Here is a 21,624-nt window from a genome sequence, read left to right as displayed (position 1 = left end):
AAGACGCCACTCGCTGTTTCGAAGGAAATACAGTTGAACCTCGATATAACGAACCTCGATTTAACGAAATTCGCGATATAACGAATTTTTTCAAGTTTTCTAACAAAATTTTGCTAAATGCATGTATTTTTGTCTCGATTTTACGAAGTAATTTTGTGCGGCGCTTTCGATTTAACGAAGTCACGGCAAGAAAGGAAGAACGAAATTCCGGTCGAGGCACGTTTTATTTTGCCTCTCAGGCCCTACATTGAAAAAATTCAGTACTCAAATTGACTCTTGAAGGCTAAAATGAAAGAAAAGCGGTGAAATCTACGGTTAACAACAATTAAAAGCGAAGAACGAAGCTGCACAAACCGCTAGTGGTCATAGACGGTTTAATAGTGCAGCCACTATTTTGACGTCTCCATCGTTGCCTACGCCAGCGCCCTCTATGCTTAGGCTACCGAAGCCTACTTCAAGCTTTTTTTTTTTCTACGCGTCATCGCTCACGGTGCTGCTGCGCTAGGTTGTGCTCGCTGATAACCAAATTAATATTTTGTTCGTGCATCGTTAGGTGAGTCTTGTAAGCAGCATGAGCACTCCAAGAGAAAGAAAAGTGTTCCGAACAAGAGCCTGAGGAAGTTCGGTGAAACTGACAGCCACCGAAGTGTGGTGGATGCCATCGATGTTCTGCGGAGGCACGCAGGTGCACACGAATGTTTAAGACCTTGTTAGCGCTGTCAGCATACGAGCGTCACGTAAAGCCCGCCCTGGTCAAGAAACGCCAAGCACTGCTTACGGACTTCTTCACTACGGCTTGAACATCGAGTGCTGGTGGCAATAAATTGCTCTCTTTGAACGTGGTCATCTTCGTTTCACCAGCGTTCATTAGACAGCTGCGGTGCGGAGAAATCAGTTTCGTAAGGGCTCAGTGGGCATAAAAGTAATTGCTTAATCGAATTTGGCCGGAAGATTTTTAATGTAAGCTTTCCGCTTTCCGGATCACGTAAGCGCTGCTCAACTCGCAATCATGGTTTTATCTCGAGTGTTGTGGTTGAATCACGCGCCCATACTGCGGAGCCCTTGTACATGAAAAAAGTCTTTCGAAAGTTTCATAGCAGCCTTCCGCTGTTGGCCCGCCGCGCCTAAGCCTACCACTGAATGGACGAAAAGAGGGGTAACTTCGAACGAGCACCTCGGCGGGGTGAAGTTCACGGGACATGGACGCGGGTTCAATTGACTAACAGCGGCATTTAGTAGTGACCGAAATGAAAAAAGAAAAAGTGGAAACCTAGTCTGCTATCATATTTAATGAGGCGTTGCGGAAAAAGCACCGGTTTTACGATGACACATGAACTACCGTCGGCTATCCGAATTCCATTGCCCAAGTGTTGAAACTCTTAATTCACACAATTTTCGCGGCCAGTTTTAGTACAAATTTCGCTTTAATTGGAGAGGTAACTACATAGCAGCTGTTGCCTGGCGAGGGCCAAAGTGTTAAAACCCCAATAACTGGTTAAATGAACTGTAAAATCGAAACCTCGATTTTACGAAATTCTCGATTTAACAAAATTTGCGGCCCCAAGTACGACTTCGTTATATCGAGGTTTAACTGTATTTCATTGCAAAGGTAGTTGCTTCTCAAAATCACGCGATTCCCAAATTGGATGTGCAAACCATACCCCTTAAAAAACCGCGCTCTCTCACTCACTCACTCGCGCGCACACACACACACACACACACACACACACACACACACACACACACACACACACACACACACACACACACCTGGTTTACAGAATTCCTGGCTGGTAAACTGAAATTTTTTAAATCGCGCTTGCACAGCAAGGTTCCCCGTAGCTTATCGCCATCAACTCCACTGCTTCGCGAAAGCGCTCGCAATAATGTGTGTGCGTGGCTGCGACTGCGATTTCCCACTGCGGGGATAGTGCTTGCCGTACTTTGGTTTTACGTTTCACATGAAAAACCTTGGCCGATATTGATTCTTTATTACCTAAATTACCCTACGTAACTCTTCTTCTGCACGAAACTGACCTTACATTTTCTACAGGCGAGCCGATCGCACACGCATTTGCAGTTTGCAGCTCCGGTGTAGCGGCGTCGCCGAAGAGCACGGCCGAAGCGTCGAACGCCAAAATACAGATTGCATGATAGTGTTGAGTTGTATGGGCTTCATGGACGTTACTGAGTTTGTTACACTCCAGAAACTACCAAAATAGAGCCGCATGAATGTTGTCGGGGGGCAGTTTTCGCTTCTCGGTCGATTCCCGACAACGCGTCCGGCGACCGGTCGGGTGACCGTTTTGTTGGCGTCTTCGGTCGACGAGTCAGTCACACTACGGCGACTTTCCATCGGCTGACGTGTTTGTGTCGCCGTTGATGTAGTATGACAGCGCGGTCGGTCAACTCGGCAGTAGGCCGATGGTTTGGCGACTCATTGGCGTCGCCGTTCCGTCGGCGTCGCCATCATGTCGGCCTAGTGGGAACGCGCCTTTAGCTTCACAGTCGTCACTGGCCAAGTGGGAAACGCTGAGGGAAGGTGGTTCTTGAAAACACTTCTTTGATATTGTACCTAAGGTTATGAAACTTTGGTCACTGATGGAGTTTTTAATGCTGATTCTAAATATTTTCTTAGTTTTTATGTAGCTTTATTAGTTTTTGTGTGAGCCAGCCCTCAAGAGAGAAATATAGGGCGGTTTGTGCATATCTTCTTTTATAGTAAATCTTTAGAGCAGTCTGAAATCTCTCATTTTGCTGCTTGGGTAAGCTAGCATGTGGACAGCTACTTAAGTTATTCACATAGTTTCTATATTTGTAAAAAAAAAATTCAAGAACACCAAAAGTATACATGTTGGTTGGTATGAGTCAACATTTCAAATTGGAAGAAATGTAGAAACGATATTGAAAATGCAGATATGTAGTGACATTCTCCACACTTTGAAGAGACTGTGTGCAAAATTTCATCCAAATCGCATCTTTGGAAATACTTGAAATGTGTCGCTGAAAAGTACAAATGGAGAAAAATGCTTTTGAATGTTTCAAACATCTTTATTTTTCAAGAACATGACAAAAGCACATGAAATTCCTTGTGAAAATAGAGAAGTATGTTTCAAACATAGTTCTATAGAACTCTTTGGGCCCATGCGTTTGCCCCTCAGCACTTTCCTGAATAGAGTCAGTGAGAAGCGCTTTCTTCACCTGATTTCAATGATGTGCTTGAGCTTCAGCAGTTTGGCAGACGGTCATTTTCTTTACTCTTCTCTGGTCACCCAAGCTGCCCGGGACAACAAGCTCCTGAAGCACCTGATCAAAGCTTTCATGCCTACAGTTACTCCAAAAAACAGTGATGGCATTTGCAGTTTCCACTACAATCTCGGACGCAAATTTTGTCTTCGGGCATAGAAGCCAGATTTCGCTGTTACCCGCCGCGGTGGCTCAGTGGCTAAGGCGTTGCGCTGCTGAGCACGAGGTGGCGGGTTCGATTCCCGGCCGCGGCGGCCGCTTTTCTGATGGAGGCGAAAAGCAAAAACGCCCGTGTGTACGAGATTTCGGCGCACGTTAAAGATCCCCAGGTGGTCAAAATTAATCCGGAGCCCTCCACTACGGCGCGCCTCATCGCCTGCGTTGCGTCGACGCGTTAAACCCCTACAGTCAGTCAGATTTCGCTGTTGAGGGACTCTGCTGCGTTTTGAGTCTTTCCTTGCAAGAAGCGGGTGCGCAGCTTCTTTTCCGTGAGACACTTGTATATAGGCAGCAAAGCTTGCCCCTGCGCCTTTGTCAGAAGGGGAGTGTGGTCTGGTGCAAGCTCTCCCAGCGCTTCAGCCTTTGCGTTCATGTTTTGCACTCTCTCTCTCTCTCTCTCTCTCTCTTCAGGGTGGCTCTTTGTTTTTTCGAGATTGTTTGGATCAAAAGGGGGCCAACTTGGAGAGTGGGAGTGGATGAAAACAGAAACAAGAATGCGTAGTGGGAGCGGTGGAGGCAGGGAGTACGCTTTAACTCTGAATGCCTGATAGGTGTGACGGTTACAGGGGCAGAGTGGTTGAGTTGGCTCTCTCGTGTTACTCTGCACTCTGATTTCGAGTAACCTGCTGAGCACACACGTTAGCATTAATTCTAAGGTTCTCTAAGCGCGGTGTATTTCGCAGAGAAGCAGGTCATGTCATGTTGTTTCTGGTCACCCTGGCAATCAGTGTTGCTAGGGATCAGCTTCACTGTATCCTATCCTGGATCTGTTAGAGCAAATGTTACGCTTCTCTATTCAACACCTTGGCGTGCCCACAAGATTTTTCCTAGCAGCAGCTTAGACACAGCAGTTGGTTTAACGGGTTTTACTAAAAATTTCTGAGATGGCAAATTTAGAAATAGACAAAAGTGGTCGTACAAAGGACTGTTAAGTGATGGTGCACTAAATACTTGGAATGGAGTTGTAATGTCTTGCATTGTAGTTTCCTGGTTGATTCCAAATATACTGCCGAGAATTCATTTGTTAGGAACTTTTCGACTATGTACGGGGTGTTGTCCCTTGTGTAGCTCTGTTGTAACAACAAGAACTTGGGGATGTATTGAATGTCAGTGCCTGGGGCTGAAGTCTTCCCTCCCTCTCTCAAACCATGGCAGACCTGTTGGAGCGTGCGCTGACCGAGACGGACGTGCTGGGCCCGCTGAGCGACCTGTTCCAAATGCTCCTGACAGCCATCTTTCGCACCCAGGAAGAGGAGGTCGAGGCCACGAAGGGCAGGCCGCCACAGCAGGGTACGCTTGTCACTGCAGAGCATCCTCTGTTTCTCTGTCTGTCTGTCTCACACACCTTCCCCCCCTCTATGACTGCACCAGTAAGAAGGGACGCACCAAATGACCACATGCACTAGGAAAACTTGCCTGCTTCCGCACTTTATACCGAGTGCATTCACTGGCGTCTTCCCTTTTTCCATTGCAAAAGGCTGTAAAGTGTCATAAATAAATAAGCTGAAGCACACTTGAAAGCCTTTCGTGATTGGGCGTTGCTATGGAAACAAGTGTCGTGGCCATCGGTCCAAGCATGGCTGCTACCTGGACACTGCTTTTGGCTTGCTAATTCTTCAGTTAACCATGTTTCTGTTCAGTCATTTTCTATCGGCTGTGAGGCTAACTGCGGACGTTTTTGGGGCTACGTAGAGTGTTAGGCCCAAAAATCTCTGAGTTGGTCGAAAATGAGTGTGAAAAATGGTGCACATGCCTGTAAACGTGTAACTTTGAACTCGTTTCAACCTCGCGAAACTGTGGGTTATAGTGCTTTACGGCAGGCTCACATTGTGAGCCTTTACAGTGAGACGATTGGCTGGACAAACATTGGCCAATGTGCACCATTCGCGCAACTTCTGCTCAGGAATCTGTTGTCACATCTGACGTGATCCGAACGGAAAGCAGCCCTTTTGGGGCCAGCCTGTTTGAGTGTGTAGACAGTGCTCATGGCGCTCTTGAGTGTGTGTCCTTTGAAGATCGGGTGTGATGATCATTGTGAGTCCTGGTTGGGTGTGGTGTGTGTAATGGTGTGTGCTCCGTCCTCTTCCAGGAGAAGACAGCTCCCCCGAGGAGGAGGGGGAGGAGGAGAAGCCCAACCAGGGGCGCAACTCCCTCCGGGCCATCCACAAGGCCCAGAGAGCCGCAACTGCCGTGTCCCAGAGGCTGCAGCAGGCACTGGGTGAGTCCCGGCATCCTCCTCCTTCTTAGGATGGAGGGAAAGAGGAGATAGCGAGGGTTGCCTTTTGGGTGTATCCCAAAAATGCTGAGAGCCCCGAACATGTATGGGCCCCTGAGAGCATGGTGAGATACACGACTCTGCAAACTTAGATGACTTTACTGCGTCTGTCTGCTCGTATGCCTAGCTGCCGTGCCTTAGAAGTCTTGGGGTTTTGTGGTGGCAGGGAGAGAATATTTTGGCGGGTATTTGCTGCCCCAGTAACACCGCCATAGTTAAAGTAACCCTCGCAGACTGACTGCCACACGTGCACTTGACGCTGGCTTGCCAGGTGTATGTTTGAGCTTTGTCAAAGGCGCAGAAGCGTTGAAGATGTTTGCCACAACTAGGAACAGGGATTGACTGCTCACTCTGTTGATCAGTTGGGTGCAACCCCAACGATCGAAAACCGCCAGAACTTCCAGAAATAAGGCAGAAATAGTACCCCAATGCATCAAGTCCTTGTCAAACGTCACCTAGTTGGGGGAAAAAAAAAGGAAGGGGGACCTAACATGACCGAGCCTTGAACCCAAGCTACTAGCATTGAAACGTGACGCTCCACTACACCATGCCATTCAGCTGAGCCGCCATGGCAGAAGCTGCAAATAATGTGTTTGTGCACTAAGCATGGTACAGTCTAATTCATTTATAACAATATCCAAGTGCCAGGGAAATTCTGTCATTATAAATGCAAGTTGCGAAAAAGAAAAAAGGGAAACAGAGATCAAAGAGATCAGAACCCATAGTTGGTGAGCTTTGTTTGTTTCACGTGAAGCTCCCGCACTTCTCTTTCAAGAGAATCTTCGCCTAGCTGCGTGAAAGGTCCTTGGTGGAAGCAAAGTCCCTGAGTAGGCTACTCAACGCGTTTTCAGAGTGTCACCAGTATCACTGTCACCGCTGTCCGCAGCATGTATCCGTGCAACAATTGCCTCTTCAGTGAGGCACGTGGACGTTTCCAAAACATCAACCCCGACGTCCCGACTTCCGTGGAAAAACGGAGCCAGTTGAAAGCACCCAGTCAAATTCAAAGCGGTGCATACGTGACACAACAGGTGAATGTGGGGCAGGCAAGCATGGGGACAATGCCAAAGCAGTGGCACCAAGAGCGGTTCGGAAGGAATACCGCTCTCCTCCTCCTCCTCTCGCTCCCTCGTAAGCGGTGCATGCCGTCTGTCAGCACGGAGAGCTGGCGGCGGCTCGTTTCGATGCATGGTGTAACAGGATTCAATCGTTATATCTGATATAGCGACACTGGAGCATTGTAATAAGTGGTTTGTTTTACGAACGTATACAGAAGCAGTAATCTCCCGTACTGGAGAGAAAATTCCCCTTTCTAGGTTCAGAAATTCTCTACTCTTAGTTTTTTTTTTTTTTTTTTTTCTTTCTTTCTTGCAGGTTTCTCAAGAATTCCGTGCAAATTTCTCTGCATTGTCTTTTTGTAGCTGATAGGTCTTTTTGTGTTTGGTTTTGGGTGTTGGCCTGCGCCACCGATGCCAACTTTACGTAGCCTTCCGTACACAGGCGCCGTTCAGAGAATCAGAGTGTCAGTGTGAACCGAATTTCACTACATCTGACTCTCAGCAACATTGGACTTGTACATTTGATGTTTCGTACCTAACAGCATGCTTACATTACATGCTAACGCTCTAAATTAAAACTGCCCGCATGAAAAAGAAGACATTCTAGGGTAATTGAGGTGCTTCTAGCTCACTGCCAGGACTGAGGCGCACCTGAAGCACTTTTTTGTATATTGTGCATGAACGCGTGCAAACAGGCTTCAGCCCTTCAGTTGCCGCTGCTTCACGCTTTATCCACCCTTTCTCATGGGATATTCTTTCCGCTACGTTCCCTCCTGCTGCTGTATGAACTGGATTGGAAGCGGGCTTGGATTCTTGTGGCTTGCGAGAACATAAATAAACCTGACGAAGTGTGAAGGAAACTTTTTAAAACAAATCTAAGTAATAAATGATGTGAGGTCCGGTTTACTAACACTATTTTTCCTTTTTACTCCATAACTCCTACCATTACCTGCATCTACTAAAGAATTCCTTTTGGCTAGAATTAGAGCCAAAAAATTCCCAGAAAAAAAGGAAATTCCCCACACGGAACAGCACTGTACAGAAGTGGACGGTGCTGTAGTTTATTGTTATAACCGATGTATTGTTATAAACAGTATCATTATAAGTGCACTTGACTCTACTAGATGGTGCAGGGTAGCAGTGGCTCTGGGAGCAACCCACAGGCTCTGCCTTCCACTTCACCGTATAGCTTTGAGCACGCAGCTGCCGCCACGTGACCGATTCTCTCCCCCCCCCCCCTCTCTTCTCTCCCCTCCCATGGACGGACAGGGCTGAAGCTGAGCAAGGTGACTGTGGACGCGCTGTCGCTGTCGGAGGTGCTGCGGCTGCACCTGGCGTCCAGCGGCTCCCTGGACGTGGGGCGCAAGGTGTTCAGCGGCTGGTACTCCCAGGCCGAGGACCCGGGCCTGTGGTTCGCCACCCAGGAGCCACGGCTCATGGCGCGCCTCGCCAGGGGCAGCATCCACGACCTCGAGCTGGGTGAGCCTCGCGATTTGGGCGAGAAAGAGACCGTCGTCGCTCCGTGCTGGAAATTGCCGCCGCAGCAGAGCCAGGTGGTTCGGGGGCAGCTTAGGAGTGAAGTGTGGCCAGTGGGCCTTTCGAAGTAATTCGCGCTAAAGACGAAAGAACACGTGCAGACACAATGTTGCACTGTAGAAGTCTTTGATAAAGCACCTTAGCAAAACTCGGGGGTTCAGAGGAATTCTGAGTCGCCAAATACCCATCATTTTCATCGTGACAGTTAAGGAGGGACACTGGTCTTCAGGACCTGAATTCCAACGAATAAATTTTCTGTATTATTATTTTTCAGTTTACAGGTCCCAAAGAATGTACTTGCAAAATATTGTAGCTGCTGTACCATAAGCATTAACAAAGGTGTCGCTATGTGAAGTCACCTAAATTACAATTTTCACCTACGATTCCAAATTTGCCTTGTTTTCTCAGAACCAATTTTTTTCCCACAAGGTCAACTGTTGGGTAAAATAGTATCTTGGGGTGTACTGGTCATATTTGTATCACTTTTGCTGCATTCGAAAGCTTAGAAACTGGACAGTGCGGTAAAACCACAAAAATACAAAATTTCTTTGTGCTTGCACAAGATGTTATGCAGCTTGTTTCACGAAAACATTGGTACTTGATGACTTACCATTTAACAAGTTTACAGTGTTTGCGGAAGCAATGCTAAAATATCTGCTGTGGCGTATTTGCACTTCCTGGTCCTTCTAGAGCACAAAGGGATACAAAGTTTGAATATTTCGTAGGTACATAATGAAAAACTTGCTTGAAACGGAATAGCATAATGTGTTCGGCAACTGCCAAACTAAACCACATAGGCGAAAACTGACTGTGTGTTCGTGCTCAGAATGTTAAATTACGCCGTGTGTAATTTTTCCCTAGTTGGTAATCCTACTGTTTCTGCGAGCCTGCAGTTGGTGGAGTGAACCGCGTCTCGCTCGGTGGGTCTTTGTTAGAACATGGGATGGGATAAGAGGCAGTGCGTGCGGTGATCTATAGTTGAACCTTGGCCCCCCGCTGCAGGGGACAAGGTGAAGCTGCTGCGGGTGCTGGTGGACCAGCTGCTGTCCATGGAGTCCTTCCGGGGCATCATCGAGGAGAACCTGGGCAAGCTCAAGCAGCTCAAGCAGGACCTCCGACAGGTCCGCCTCTCGCTCAAGCAGCAGGACGAGCCGCCCAAGTACGCCCCTCTCTCTCATTGACAACTGGATGAAAGCTCGCTTTTCCTTTTCGTCTTTGTCTCAGGCACATAGAAAGGGCATATTCTGCAGCTAAGTTGAGGCACGCTTGCTTGTGCACTAGTTGGTACATCGGAAGTGTGAAAGTACCGCTTGACGAGTACAGAGTACGCACAAGAAACAATCAGGGCGATGGTGCGAGTTGTCGAGGGCTGATCAAGACCCATTTACCTTTATCTGTGTTTTTGCGTCATTGTTTTTTGAAAGGCTCGGAAAGGGAGGGAGTTAAGTTGTTAGTTGCACTTCTGCGGGTGTGTGTCGTCCGTTCCCACCTTGTTTGCGTCCTTGTAAACCTATGCCGTGCAGTGTTTTTCACAGTTTACAATTCTGCAGCTCACGCTTGGCGGTCGTTCTGATGCAGGAAAAAGAAGAACCAGAAGGAGGGTGCCTCCGAAGCGAAGAAGGAAGCGGGGGCTGACGAGTGAGTTGTTGTTTGCCTCTCGTTTGTCGTTTGGCCGCACAGAGAAATGGAAGTTTACAGTTTGATATGCCGGCGCAACCAGTAGCCTTTAGCCACCAGTGGGATGCATCGGGGGCTAATGCATCGCACTGCCAAACACAACAAGGTGACGAGTTCGACTCCCGTCCACAACAGTCCTCCAATTTGGAGGACGGGGCGTTTCATTCGTCGCATGGTGTTAGGTCCTGATGGGCCTGATTTAGTCATGCAGCTGATCTGAGGAGCAGAAAGAGGTGGCCAGGCAGTAGAATGCCTGTTGTCCGCCATAGGCAAATTTAGCACTGCTGGGCTTGAATCTAGGCCGTTCATGTCGAAACCTGCAATTCTACCCCTAGGCTAGTGAGGCTGAAGAGTGCGGGTTCTTGTAGCAGTTTCTCAAAAAAAATAAAAAGCGTTTCAAGCGAACGGGAAGGTGGCGCTGGGTGCATACAGGGAGTGCCTGACTTGTACCCATCTGGGAACACTTTGTGAACATATTGCAAGGCCTTGGAACAACAATTCCTGGACTTGGTGTCAGCGTTGCCTATTTCGTATGTTGGAGGCAAGGCTGTTTAGACGAGGCTTTCTGTACAGAGGGGTATCAGGGTTGATGCCTACGGCTGGGGTGGCCAGTTGAGCAATCTGGCAAACTCTGCTGGGGGATGTGGAAAAGATGGGAAGGGGGAGCTTTGGTGTGCAATGAGGTATCGGCTGCAGATGGGGACTAATGGATTGTCTTTCAACCCAGGGATGTCGAGGACAAGGCGTCGGACAAGGCGGCGTCCCTCTACACAGACAAGAACGAGGAGGGCGGCAATGGCGGCACCAGCGGCAAGGTGAACGGCATCATCCCAGAGGCGCTGAAGACGCCGCAGCAGCGCAAGGAAGAGCAGCGTCGCCGCGAAGAGATGGAGCGCAAGGAGCAGGCGCTGCGCAAGCAGGTGGAGCAGCTCCAGTGCTTCTACGCCCTCCAGCCGCTGGGCGAAGACCGCTGCCACCGCCGCTACTGGCAGTTCAACGCGCTCCCGGGGCTCTTCGTGGAGGACGACGACGTGCACCGCGGCGCCTGCATTCCCGGCGGAACCCCTCTAGTCCGCTGCGAGCTCCCCAAGCACCCGTCGGTGACCTTCATGGAGGCCTTTCTCCTGCGGAACAGCCGCAAGCGAGGGGACGCCGCGGGGGAGAACGCCGCGCTGAGCGACAAGGAGAACAAGGAGGCGGCAGCCGCGGAGCGGAAGGCCGCCGGTCTGCACGCTGAGGGCAAGACCCAGAAGCTGTTGTGCGACTCAAACCCGCGGGTGGGTGCCGGTCGGCGCGCCTCGATTGAGTCGCCACCCGTGATGAATGGCATTCTGGACCCTAAGCGGGAACTGAGCGTGGTGCTGGAGAAAGTGGACAGTGTGATCAGCGAGGTGGCGTCGGGTGGGCCGCACCCGTACGGCACGTGCTCGGGGAATGCGGTGACGTGTTTGGTGCATGGGGAGGCGGCGGTCAACGCGATGCCTCGCTGGTGGTTCTGCCGGAACAAGGAGGAGCTGGAGGCCCTGATCGCGGCCCTCAATCCACGGGGGTTTCGGGAGAGCAAGCTGCGAGCGGTGCTCAAGCGGGACCAGGCCAACCTCGAGTCACTCGTGGCAAAGTGAGTGTGTGGTTGTTCCTCGGCTACGTAGTACGTCGTCTGCAGTTCCAGTGTCCCAGGGTTATCCAATTGCCCAGTTGGAGCCAAGTTACACTTGGCTAGTACCAAGTTCAGTGCCAGTACCTAAAGGGACAGTGGGGGAGGGGTTATAGGTCCCCGGGTTTTAGGGCAGACTAGCCAATTCTCGGCGGGGTCCGCGTAGAAACTGTGCATTAAAAACCTCAGTCATACGATGCCATTTCATGCCTGCCCGTGTTATCCAACGACCCATGCGAAGCGCACGATCAACCAGAGGACGAAAGGGAAGTGCTGCAGGCCTGTTCTGCGGACCTTGAGCCCTCTCCATCGTTTCTCTGAGGCAATAGCTTTCTTCTCCATCTCACCTTTAATGTCTCTCCCCTCCAGCAACTGCCCGCTCCGCGGCGCAGTTTCTTTCCCCGTCTCCTCGCTGGCGTCTCATGTTATGCAGCGGTCGCAGGGGCGGTGTGGAGCAGGTGTTCATTTTTCCCACTTGGCAGTGGATTGCCAACAAAATTAGGCGGACAGGCTTGGGCTTCCATGTGTGTTTGTCGGGATCGTGTGTGCCATGATTCGCACTGGCTGGCGGGAATCACAGCAGTGGACTGTAGTTAGCACAGGGTTTGTTTTAATACCACATTATTGGCACCTGCACTGCATTATTATTATTTTTTTTTTAAGTATTTGGGTTTCTGAGCCCTGCAAAGCCTTAGTTTGTAGTTTGCATTGAAGTTTTTTGCCAATTCAGTGCCCGAAACTATGTATAGGTGTCATTTTTGTTGTTTTTTGTCGTTTGGGTTTTACAACGCTTTTTCACGGTCCCAAAAAAAAAAGTCTTATAATCAGGGTTCTACTATACTTAGATTAGATTCTTATGATATGGTGGCAGTGTTCCAAGTTCAGTTGGCATACATTTTGTTAGTCTGTTTCCCTTACACCATCCTCCTCGTCGGTCTAATAATGGGGTATGGCAGCACTGACAAGTCTGCAAGGCTATGTGTAGTGGAATAGTGTCATGTTTACCCTTTGAAATGAGAAGTCTGCTTTCTTGAAATGGGCCACAGTTAAAACTTGGAAGTCTGAGAGAGTGCGAAAACAAATTAGAAGCAAAACAACATCGTTACGGTAGTTGGTGCAGCAGCCATGTATAGTTTTGCAGAGTTTTCCCCTTTTTTGGCCACATTTTTTTCGTCCGTCTTTATGGCTTGGATTGATGCGGAGGATTGAAAGAAAAAAAAGGCGGCTTGTGGATGACTTCGAAAAAGCTGCCCATGCCATGTCATGCCCCTTCCCCCTCGCCTCCTCCCACTCCAGACTCAACTCAAGCCTTTTTCGTCCTCTCTGATCTTCCTTCGGCACTCCCCCTCCTCCAGCACCCCTCTCCCTCCTCACTCCCACCTTCCCTCTGTCCTTCACCTCCTCCCCCTTTTGCTCCACTCGCCCTCTTCAGTTTCCTCTCTCTCGCCACCCGCACTTCTGCCCTTCTGTCTCTCCCCTCCCCCAATGACCTCTTCTTCACCATTCCCCTCATCTCTTTCCCTCTGCCCCATTTTCTTTCCCCAGCTTCTCGCTACACTCCGGTGTCCCTGTACCTCTTCCAATCCCCGGTTACCACCGCCTGTTCCCCCTACTCTCCGTCCTCCCCTTCCTGATTTGAGCGACAGGCAGGCAGACACGCTGCCTCTTAAGAATCGGTGGCATCACTGGGAAACGTTGCCTCACACGTGTGGAACCTCATGCAGTGGGGAGGTTTCCCAGGGGTCTGCTTTCTACTTTCCTCTTGGCGTCGAAGCCAATAGGCAGGACCTTGGCCTTGGGTTGCTTGCCGGTGAGGCTCAATGTCCCTCGGCATGGATGCCCCCGCAGGTGCCCCGGGCGGAAGCTGAACCCGCTGGCCGAGTGGCCCCTGGAGGAGGACGGGGAGGCGGAGGTGCGCAAGTCGTCGCGCCTCCAGGCGGGGCCCAAGCCCTCGGCCTTGGCCGGGTACCCCTCGCGGCTGGCACAGGTCTACGGTTTCCGGGAGGCCCTACTCGACCTCGAGGAGAAGCTGTACAGCGGTAGCCTCGGCATCATCAAGGTGGGCATCCGGTCTCCTCCCTTTTGCGGGACTGACTCCACGTGCCCGTGGAACAACGCCGCCTTCCACTCTTTTATGCAACTGCTGAAAGTGCTCTGTTGTTTTGCCTCGCAGCTTTGTGGTAGAATCGTCGGTTTCGGATTGAACACCCCCGGTTCTAGCCCCACCAGTGCTGCAATTTGTTTTGTTCGTTACTGTTTTCTTTCTTGCCCCCCCTCCCCAGTGTAAAATGTATCTACAGCTCAATTCTCCGCATTATTTTCAAAAATGAGGGTGATTTGGTACCTTCTAGGTCGGGTTAGGGGTGCGAAGCCGCAGCATATCAACACGTTTAATGTACATTTGGCATAGCACCAGAAGTACCAGGTTTGTACCTGTCTCGGAACAGAATGACGCCACCCGTGTGGTTTCCAGGCACAGATGCTGTGAGGAAGCGTTGTGAGGCACTCCGATAGACGGACTCTTTTGGTGATGTCTCACTTGATGGTTCTTGGTTAATCTCGTGGCCTAATCCGTTAACTGAGGGGCAAATAGTGCAAGGAGAACGAGAGAGAGGAAGAGACAGGAGGAATGTTTAATGGAGGAAATGGTAGGGTGGATCCAGGTACCCTTGGGGTCTTGGCTGCAGTCCCAGCACTGGTGGCCAGAGGAGGAGAAATCTGGTTGGCATGAGGGGAGCCGGTCAGCAGCCCCGCCCTTCCCACGGCTCAGGGTTTGGGATGGAAGCGGGAGAGGGGCTGTGTTGGCAAGCCATGTAGGTGGTACAGTGAAGACCATTTATAACGTAACCGCGTATAGGGCGGGACCGAATATATCGTGGGTTTTTGTGACCGCTGGTTCGTCCTCCCATAGAACTCCATGCATAGGCTTACCACTTAAAGCGCGGTTGTCCGAAGCATCGTACCGTGTATAGTGCGGTTTTTCGGCTTTGGTCTACCATTTTTGGCAAGTGTAGCTGCATGTATTGAACCAATCGGGTTGTGGATGCTTTGCCCTCCTCGCTTGTTAATTCAATTCGCCTACGGTTCGCTGCATGACCCTAGAACGCATAAAGAGGCTTACTGCATGCTTCTGTCAGATTGAGAAGGCACCACAGAGAAAAAAAAAAAGCTGATGTTTACGTAACTATTAGCTGGTTAAGCACAGAGGTCCGTGAAATTCATTTGACTGCCTTTCCCCTCTTTTTTTTTTTTTTTTTTTGTTGTCGAAAAAAAAGGTATTTTTGTTTCAGCTCCACTCTGAACAGAACACCTTGTGTCAGAGCCAGTTTTTATGAGCTGCATTCAGCATGAGGTATAAAGTGTAGTGCCAGCGTGTATTTTATTTTCTCCTACCCTCACACAGGTCGACCGAATCCCCTGGCGAGAACAGCTGGATTCGTTGTTGGCGGCTGTGGAGGCAGCCAAGAAGGAACCCACGGAACTGTGAGTGCCCCCTCTCTCTCTCTCTCTCTCTCTCTCTCTCTCTCTCTCTCTCTCTCTCAACATTATTATTGTTGTTGTTGTTAAGAGTTTACCAACTGCTTCAAGAGCCAACCGCCTTCCACATTGCAGCACCAAGATTTCCGAGTCCCTCAACTACGAATCGGAAGTTCGCGACCTGTCCCAGGCCCTGCTGGACGTATCTCTAGGCATCGAGGCCAAGTTCCTTCAGCCTCCCCTGGGTAAAAAGGAGCTTTTCTTCCGCTCTGGAAGCAGCTTTTTGTAGGCGCCGCTGTATGTGTGGGCGGTGTTCTTGACGGCTTCCTTCTCTCCCCAGGGGAATCAGACGAGCTGAAGAAGAAACGGAAAGCGGCAGAATTGGCTCGGCAGCTGCGGATCGACGAAGGAGAGGGTGAGTGAGTCAAGGCTGTCTTTCTGGTGGCGTTAGGTTTCTGCACTTGCTAAAACGGGGTTCATACAGGACCTTGAAAACCTTGAAGACTTTTGTAATTGAGAATTCAGTTTTCGAGGGCCTTGAAAGCAGCCTTGAATTTTTTTTTTCCTTCTCCTTGAAAACCCTTGAATTCTTTGGGCAATAACGAAGAGGCCCGGATAGGTGACCTGCTTTTTAAGGCTGATCATTGCAGCCCTGCACCACCATCATCATCATCATCACCAGCCTATCTACGCCCACTGCAGGGCAAAGGCCTCTCCCATTATTCTCCAATTATCTCGGTCCTGTGCCAACTGTGACCAATTTATCCCCGCAAACTTCTTGATCTCATCTGCCCATCTAACTTTCTGCCACCCCCTGCAGCGCTTGCCTTCTCTAGGGATCCACTCTGTTACCCTTAATGACCAGCGGTTATCTTGCCTTCCCATTACATGCCCTGCCCTGCACACTCCCCATCAAAAACATGCTTCTGCAGTTTCAAGCCAGCTTGTGAGTGATGGTGGGCTGCTTTATGCAAGGGCTCGTACGTAACGAAATCCCTGTATTGTATCCCTGTAGGAAGTTAACATAAGTCCCCTGTTCTCATGTTGGATACTGCTTTTTGCATTGCCTCGTCCTGCTGTTTATTTTGAATATCTGTTGTGCCTGGCCATAGCCATGCCCCACTACATTTCGAAAATGAACGTTGCTGACCGACTCCTCCAGAAGGACTTAAAAATGTGCACGCCCCTTTATGTTACTGTTCCCCTCATGAGGAAAAAGAAGCCATGGGGCTAGCCAAGCCAAGTAGAGTAGGAACGTTGCTAGAGGCTGTGGTGGTGCCCACAATGCTGTCTGATTGCAGCGTCAGGTTTCCCTCTAGTATGTAATGGTGTTTGACTCTCTGGGCAACTCAGGAGAGAATACGAGGAGTGCCTGTACAAGCATGTCGTATGGACCTCGTTTTTCATTTAGAACTTTCAGGTACATGCTGCGTATGCGAATGTGCACAATAAGATCACATTTCTGTCGATTCACGCCCCCCTCGCACAGCCGTGCCAGAGGAGCCCCCGGCCAAGGCCTCGCTGCTCGAGAGCTGGCGGGAGTCCGTCGGGAGGAGTCGGACGGTGGCCCAGCTGTTCCTGCACCTGTCGTCGCTAGAGCGCAGCGTGGCCTGGGACCGCTCTGTGCTCAAGGCCTACTGCCGCATCTGCCGACGACGACGGGACCCCGAGCGCATGCTGCTCTGCGACGGCTGCGACCGGGGCCACCACCTCTACTGCCTCAAGCCCCCGCTTGAGGTAAACCACAAAAGGGCACATGCAACCCGCCAAAAAATGAACAGGTTTACAAAGAAATGTATGCAAACTCCCTCTTGCTTAATTAAGCGCAGAGAGTTGGTTGTCTCGACTTCTGGTTGGGAGGGAATCTTTAAGACCAGAGCAGTCTTCTTCGCAGGCCTCAGAGATGAATGTCTCCACCCATCCCTCTCTTCCCCTTTCTCTCGTTTTTAAGAATAGGGCAGTGGAAACATTTGCAAGCCCTAAATTCCCCGACCCTATTCACCACAACTTCTGCAGGGGGACAATCAGCCGAGGGACAGCAACAGGTATTCTTGCGCCACTGCGGGCAATATAAGATGGGGGGGTCTGTTGCATCCCAAAGCTGCTACCGTTGCACAGGCGTTACCAGCAATGGAGTACCGCAGTGAACACACTCTGCTAAGTGCTAAAGGGCGCAATCCAGCGCTGTTGGAGGCGCAATACGAAGCCTCGGTCTGATGCTGCTAATTTATAGTAGCCATCTGCTGTTGTTTCTGCTTCGAGGTTGTTGCAAAGTGGTGTGGGAAGGGGACTCCGAGACCAGTCTTCTGTACGTTCCTTGTGGAATTCCTGCAGGAGATCCCCAAGGGCGACTGGTACTGCATCGTGTGCCGCCCCAAGGCCAAGCCCGCCGCTCCTGCCAAGCGCAAGTACATCGAGGAGGAAGAGGAGGACCAGGAGGAGGAGGAAGAGGGGGAGGAGGCAAACAACGAGGAGGAGGACTCTGGCGCGGAGAATGAGGAGGACAACGAGGACCAGGAGGAAACGGAAGCCACCGAGGAGACTGAGTGAGGGGCTGCCTTTGTCGTTTTCCTCTTTTTTGCAGCCAACGTGGCACAAGCAGGGTATACAGTATACCCCACTTAGAGATGGAGAGATGGTATGCACTGAAAAGTTTAGCAGTCAATTTCTTCACTTGGAAACACTGGAAACGGCCACAGACATGGCGCGGCTTATGCGCCTGCACGCCGCAGTTAGGGGGGGGGGGGGGGGTGTCGTTTGCTTTATTTCAACCCTATTATCAGTGGCAGTGTCAACAGAGGTGTTATTAATCACACTCATATTGGAGTCGAGGCATTAGTTGCATTCGGTGGGGTAGAGTTTGAAACGTCCAACGCACATTGCGTGCTTAGCACAGACAAGTACCGTCATCCCACGGAGCCCGACGTTGCCTGCATGCCGATGGTTGCCTGCATGCATGCCTCATCAGTGAATACAACCTATGGTGAACTTGGTTATAACGAAATCTTGGCTGTAAAGAACAACCGATTGCCGTTTCCGGAAGTGTTTATTATAAGCGGGCTGCACTGTAATTGTGGGAGTGGTCTAAGGCTGTTTTGCAGGTAGCAGTCACAGCAGGCAAGGAATTTGCATTCAGTGGAGATTCTTTGTGATAGTCTTTCAGGGTAACGAAAAATACTCATGCTGTGTGACGTATGTGTCAAAATCAGACCAAGCTAGCACACACGAGCAAAAAAAAAACTGTTTAAACCTTTTCTCTTCCCCCCCCCCCCCAGTTTGTAGTTTATGATGCTTCGTGTGTATTCTGCGTCTCGAGATAGCAAGCAAGCATTCGCGCAAGCTTTGTTTACAGTGCGAATTTTTGCGGCTCCCGCGACATATGTTATGAGCAGTCTACACGTAGTCTGTTATGCTTCCTGTGCATTCTGTGTCTTGAGGTAGCAAGCAAGCATTCTGGTTGTTTATCACAGTTACCTGCACATTGAGTGCGCCTTTTTATACAAGCTTTACACACCCCTTCGTCTTCGCATGTCCCCCTTGCGCACGCCTATCCACACACCAGAACTGCTACCCGCAACAGTTCGTATAAATGCCACTACCTGGCTACGAGAATAAGGGAGGCAGCCTAACATTTTTGCAAACACCCCTTTGGACACTCTTTCGCTGTGGGTGGTTTTAACTCGGCAGTCAAGTGTCTTTTTATTTGCGGCTAGGGAGGCCCTAGGGCTCCTGCGTTTCAGGGGGCCAATATTTCTGCCGTGGGCAAATCAAAAAATGCCCCCCTCCCTTCCCCCCCTTTTTGTGCGAGCTAGAGATTAAGGATTATATAAATCTGCGGTCCACGTATTGCCGTTATGATGCGGCGGACTCGAACATTCAGACCCTCGCTTCCTGCGACAGGTAATTTATCCCTCGACCCCGTGTCTTTCTGCAGGGATGAGTCGACGGACGGCAACGAGGACGCGTGCAACATGTGCGGCAAGGGGGGCACCCTGGTGTGCTGCGACTCGTGCCCGCTCGTGTACCACATGGAGTGCGCCCGGCCCCCCCTGCGCCGGCTGCCACGGGGGAACTGGATCTGCCACAAGTGCACCGCCCTCAAGCAGCACCAAGGCGTGGGGGCCAGCTCCACCACCAGGGGTGCGTGCTGGCTCCGCTGCTTTTCATTTCCTGGCATGAAACGTTCTTTTGCTACTTCACTTTTTTTTTCTGAGATGTGTGGGTGCATGGACTGCCAATTTTGAAACCCTAATGGGGACATTGCTCTCAAAATCAACTTTTTTATTTCTTTGGGAATTGGCATGGAAATTGCAAAGCAACTGGAGATGCTTCTGTGATAACACCATAAAAATTTCAAAGTGATGTTTTGAAAACTTTTTTATTTATAAAATTGTCTTTCAGTTCACCTTCTAAACGAGCTTGAGTGGCTTATAAAATATGATAAAAAATTTGTTAGAAGCGCTCTGCATTCCGAAATGAACGGACAAGGTTGTGAGATTCTTTGATTTCTATAAAACACAATTTTTTTTTTAGTTTTCAGTTTTTTAGGTTAATGTACAAGCATGTGGACTGTGAACGACTACTTGAATTAAAATGCACAAAAAGTAAACCTGGATAACCAAGAATGTCTCAACTTAAGCTGTTTATCAAGGAATGTAATGCAAAAAAAAAAATCAAAACAGACCCAGCGGTCATGAAGAAATCAGTGGCGCAAGTTTAACACAGCATATCATACTTTGATTATCACTGACGTCTTGTCAGGTCACTTAAGATTAAATCTAACATCGCAGGCATTAATTACAACTACTGGCGTTCAAACATAACCGGTTGCGCAGTCAGGCGATGCTCTAGTGCGTAGCGGCTATGCCGTGCATGCTGCAGCTTTTGAAGTGTAGACTATTTCTTTCCCAAGGCTAGTGAGCCTACTGTCAAACATGGCAATAACTAAGCGTGTGAATATTGCAAATTAGACTTAAAAAGTAAAAAAGTTCATTTCGCGAACCGCTATCACGTGCGCATGCATCGCGTTTCACCCTCCGGGGTAAAGTCAGCGCACCATGAAGTGTTCGGTGACCTCTACCTTTCGAGCCACGCAATTTCCCGTAATCTGGCTCGTGATTTCAGGCATTCCCATCGCGATACCGTCCGAAGCAGCGAAAATAAACTCAAACACACACTACGCAGTTCAGGCAGCAGTCTTCTTGCATTGCTGCAGTGACACCCCATCAGAAGGGCCATTCCAGTGCGCTCAGATCGAAAGGCCAATCGCACTTCAAAATCTAATTCTGGCTTTGTTTGTGCATTTTTCTTTTTCTGCCGTTTGTGCGTTCATGAATGAACGAAAGCTAAAAGAGACGACTGTAACCAGAACGGGGATCCCCTGGCCGATCTAATGATACCAAAATGGCCATGCTCAGTGGCACTGTTGCGGAGATACAGCGCTCCAAAATTTGCTCCCTTTTTTTATATTTTGGGCTGGCAAAAGTATTTGTTACGCCACTTTGCCACGGTTTTTTTGGCAGAAAAACTTTGCAAATGCACAGAATAGGAAACACAGAAGCCGAATATACGGCTTTCAAAAAATCAACGTTTTGTTCATTTTTCCGAACTTGAAGGCCACGTTCCCCCTTAAACTCTGGCTGGTGGGTGGACTCAACACTACCTGGCAGGGAATCTGATCAGTGGCCGTAAAAAGGCGTGGATTTCATACCGGAGTGCATTTATGCATGTCCTGTCTCTGCTCTCTTTCAGCCGGGAAAGGCTCCAGGACGCGGTCACAGAGCGCAGCAGCAGAGTCCAAGCGCTACATTGAAAGACGGCAGCAGAAGGCCGAGAGTGAGTGGCCCCTCTCTTCTTTTGGTCCGTGTTATGGGGAACAAGAAGCCTTTACGTGTGCCAGACAGTGCCCTATATGACGGAGGAAGGGAGGACCCAATTTTTAGAGGTTTTGTAGGCATTACCCATACCTGCCGTACTGTGAAAGCAACTTTATCACCTGCAAAAAGAAAAACAAAGTAACTCTTACTTACACGTACACATCACTCTAACAGTGTAATGGCCTGAATGTTTCAACTGTAAATCACGAATGTACCGTTTTGGCCATGATAGTGCATTCTGATATGCTCTCTGCATTCTGTTGGAGAAGGAAAAAATAAAATAGATTAGGGTTCCCGAGTACTTGCTACTCATGATGTACTGATTATTGCAAGAGCCTGAGGGTCCAGTTTCCAATCGTGTTCCTGTTACTATCATCATCCTTTACCTTTTGCATCTTTTCCTTCTCCGCTCCGCTGCTATGAGTCTGCGAATACCTGCTTTCCTGTCCCCAAGCAAAGATATGATACTTAGCAGGAAAATATGTACTATTGTATAAGCTGGAATATAGGTCGAGATATTTTACCGAAACACTTGCCGAAAAGTCATCCCTCAAAAGTCACCCCTCATGGCGGTCACTGGCATAATTATAGTTGTCGTCTGGCAGC

At 49.6% G+C, this 21,624-nt stretch overlaps 1 protein-coding gene across 2 annotated transcripts in view; it reads left to right on the top strand.

Moving 5' to 3' along the window:
* Acf (ATP-dependent chromatin assembly factor large subunit) overlaps nt 1-21,624 on the top strand; it is a 57,201-nt gene that overhangs the window by 26,838 nt on the left and 8,739 nt on the right. For both annotated transcript variants that reach the window (XM_077680690.1, XM_077680691.1), the window contains 14 exons: nt 4,621-4,755; nt 5,555-5,683; nt 8,068-8,277; nt 9,337-9,493; nt 9,913-9,972; nt 10,739-11,629; nt 13,514-13,724; nt 15,069-15,148; nt 15,278-15,387; nt 15,483-15,557; nt 16,632-16,879; nt 17,477-17,688; nt 19,077-19,282; nt 20,894-20,977. In XM_077680690.1, coding sequence (XP_077536816.1) covers nt 4,621-4,755; nt 5,555-5,683; nt 8,068-8,277; nt 9,337-9,493; nt 9,913-9,972; nt 10,739-11,629; nt 13,514-13,724; nt 15,069-15,148; nt 15,278-15,387; nt 15,483-15,557; nt 16,632-16,879; nt 17,477-17,688; nt 19,077-19,282; nt 20,894-20,977 — 2,808 coding nt within the window. The remainder of the gene's footprint in view (nt 1-4,620; nt 4,756-5,554; nt 5,684-8,067; nt 8,278-9,336; nt 9,494-9,912; nt 9,973-10,738; nt 11,630-13,513; nt 13,725-15,068; nt 15,149-15,277; nt 15,388-15,482; nt 15,558-16,631; nt 16,880-17,476; nt 17,689-19,076; nt 19,283-20,893; nt 20,978-21,624) is intronic.

Source organism: Haemaphysalis longicornis, unplaced genomic scaffold (genome assembly GCF_048455015.1).
Source record: "Haemaphysalis longicornis isolate Haplotype H1 unplaced genomic scaffold, Haemaphysalis longicornis Haplotype H1 scaffold_8, whole genome shotgun sequence".
Lineage (NCBI taxonomy): Eukaryota > Metazoa > Arthropoda > Arachnida > Ixodida > Ixodidae > Haemaphysalis > Haemaphysalis longicornis.
This window is presented reverse-complemented; position numbering and strand designations above follow the sequence as displayed.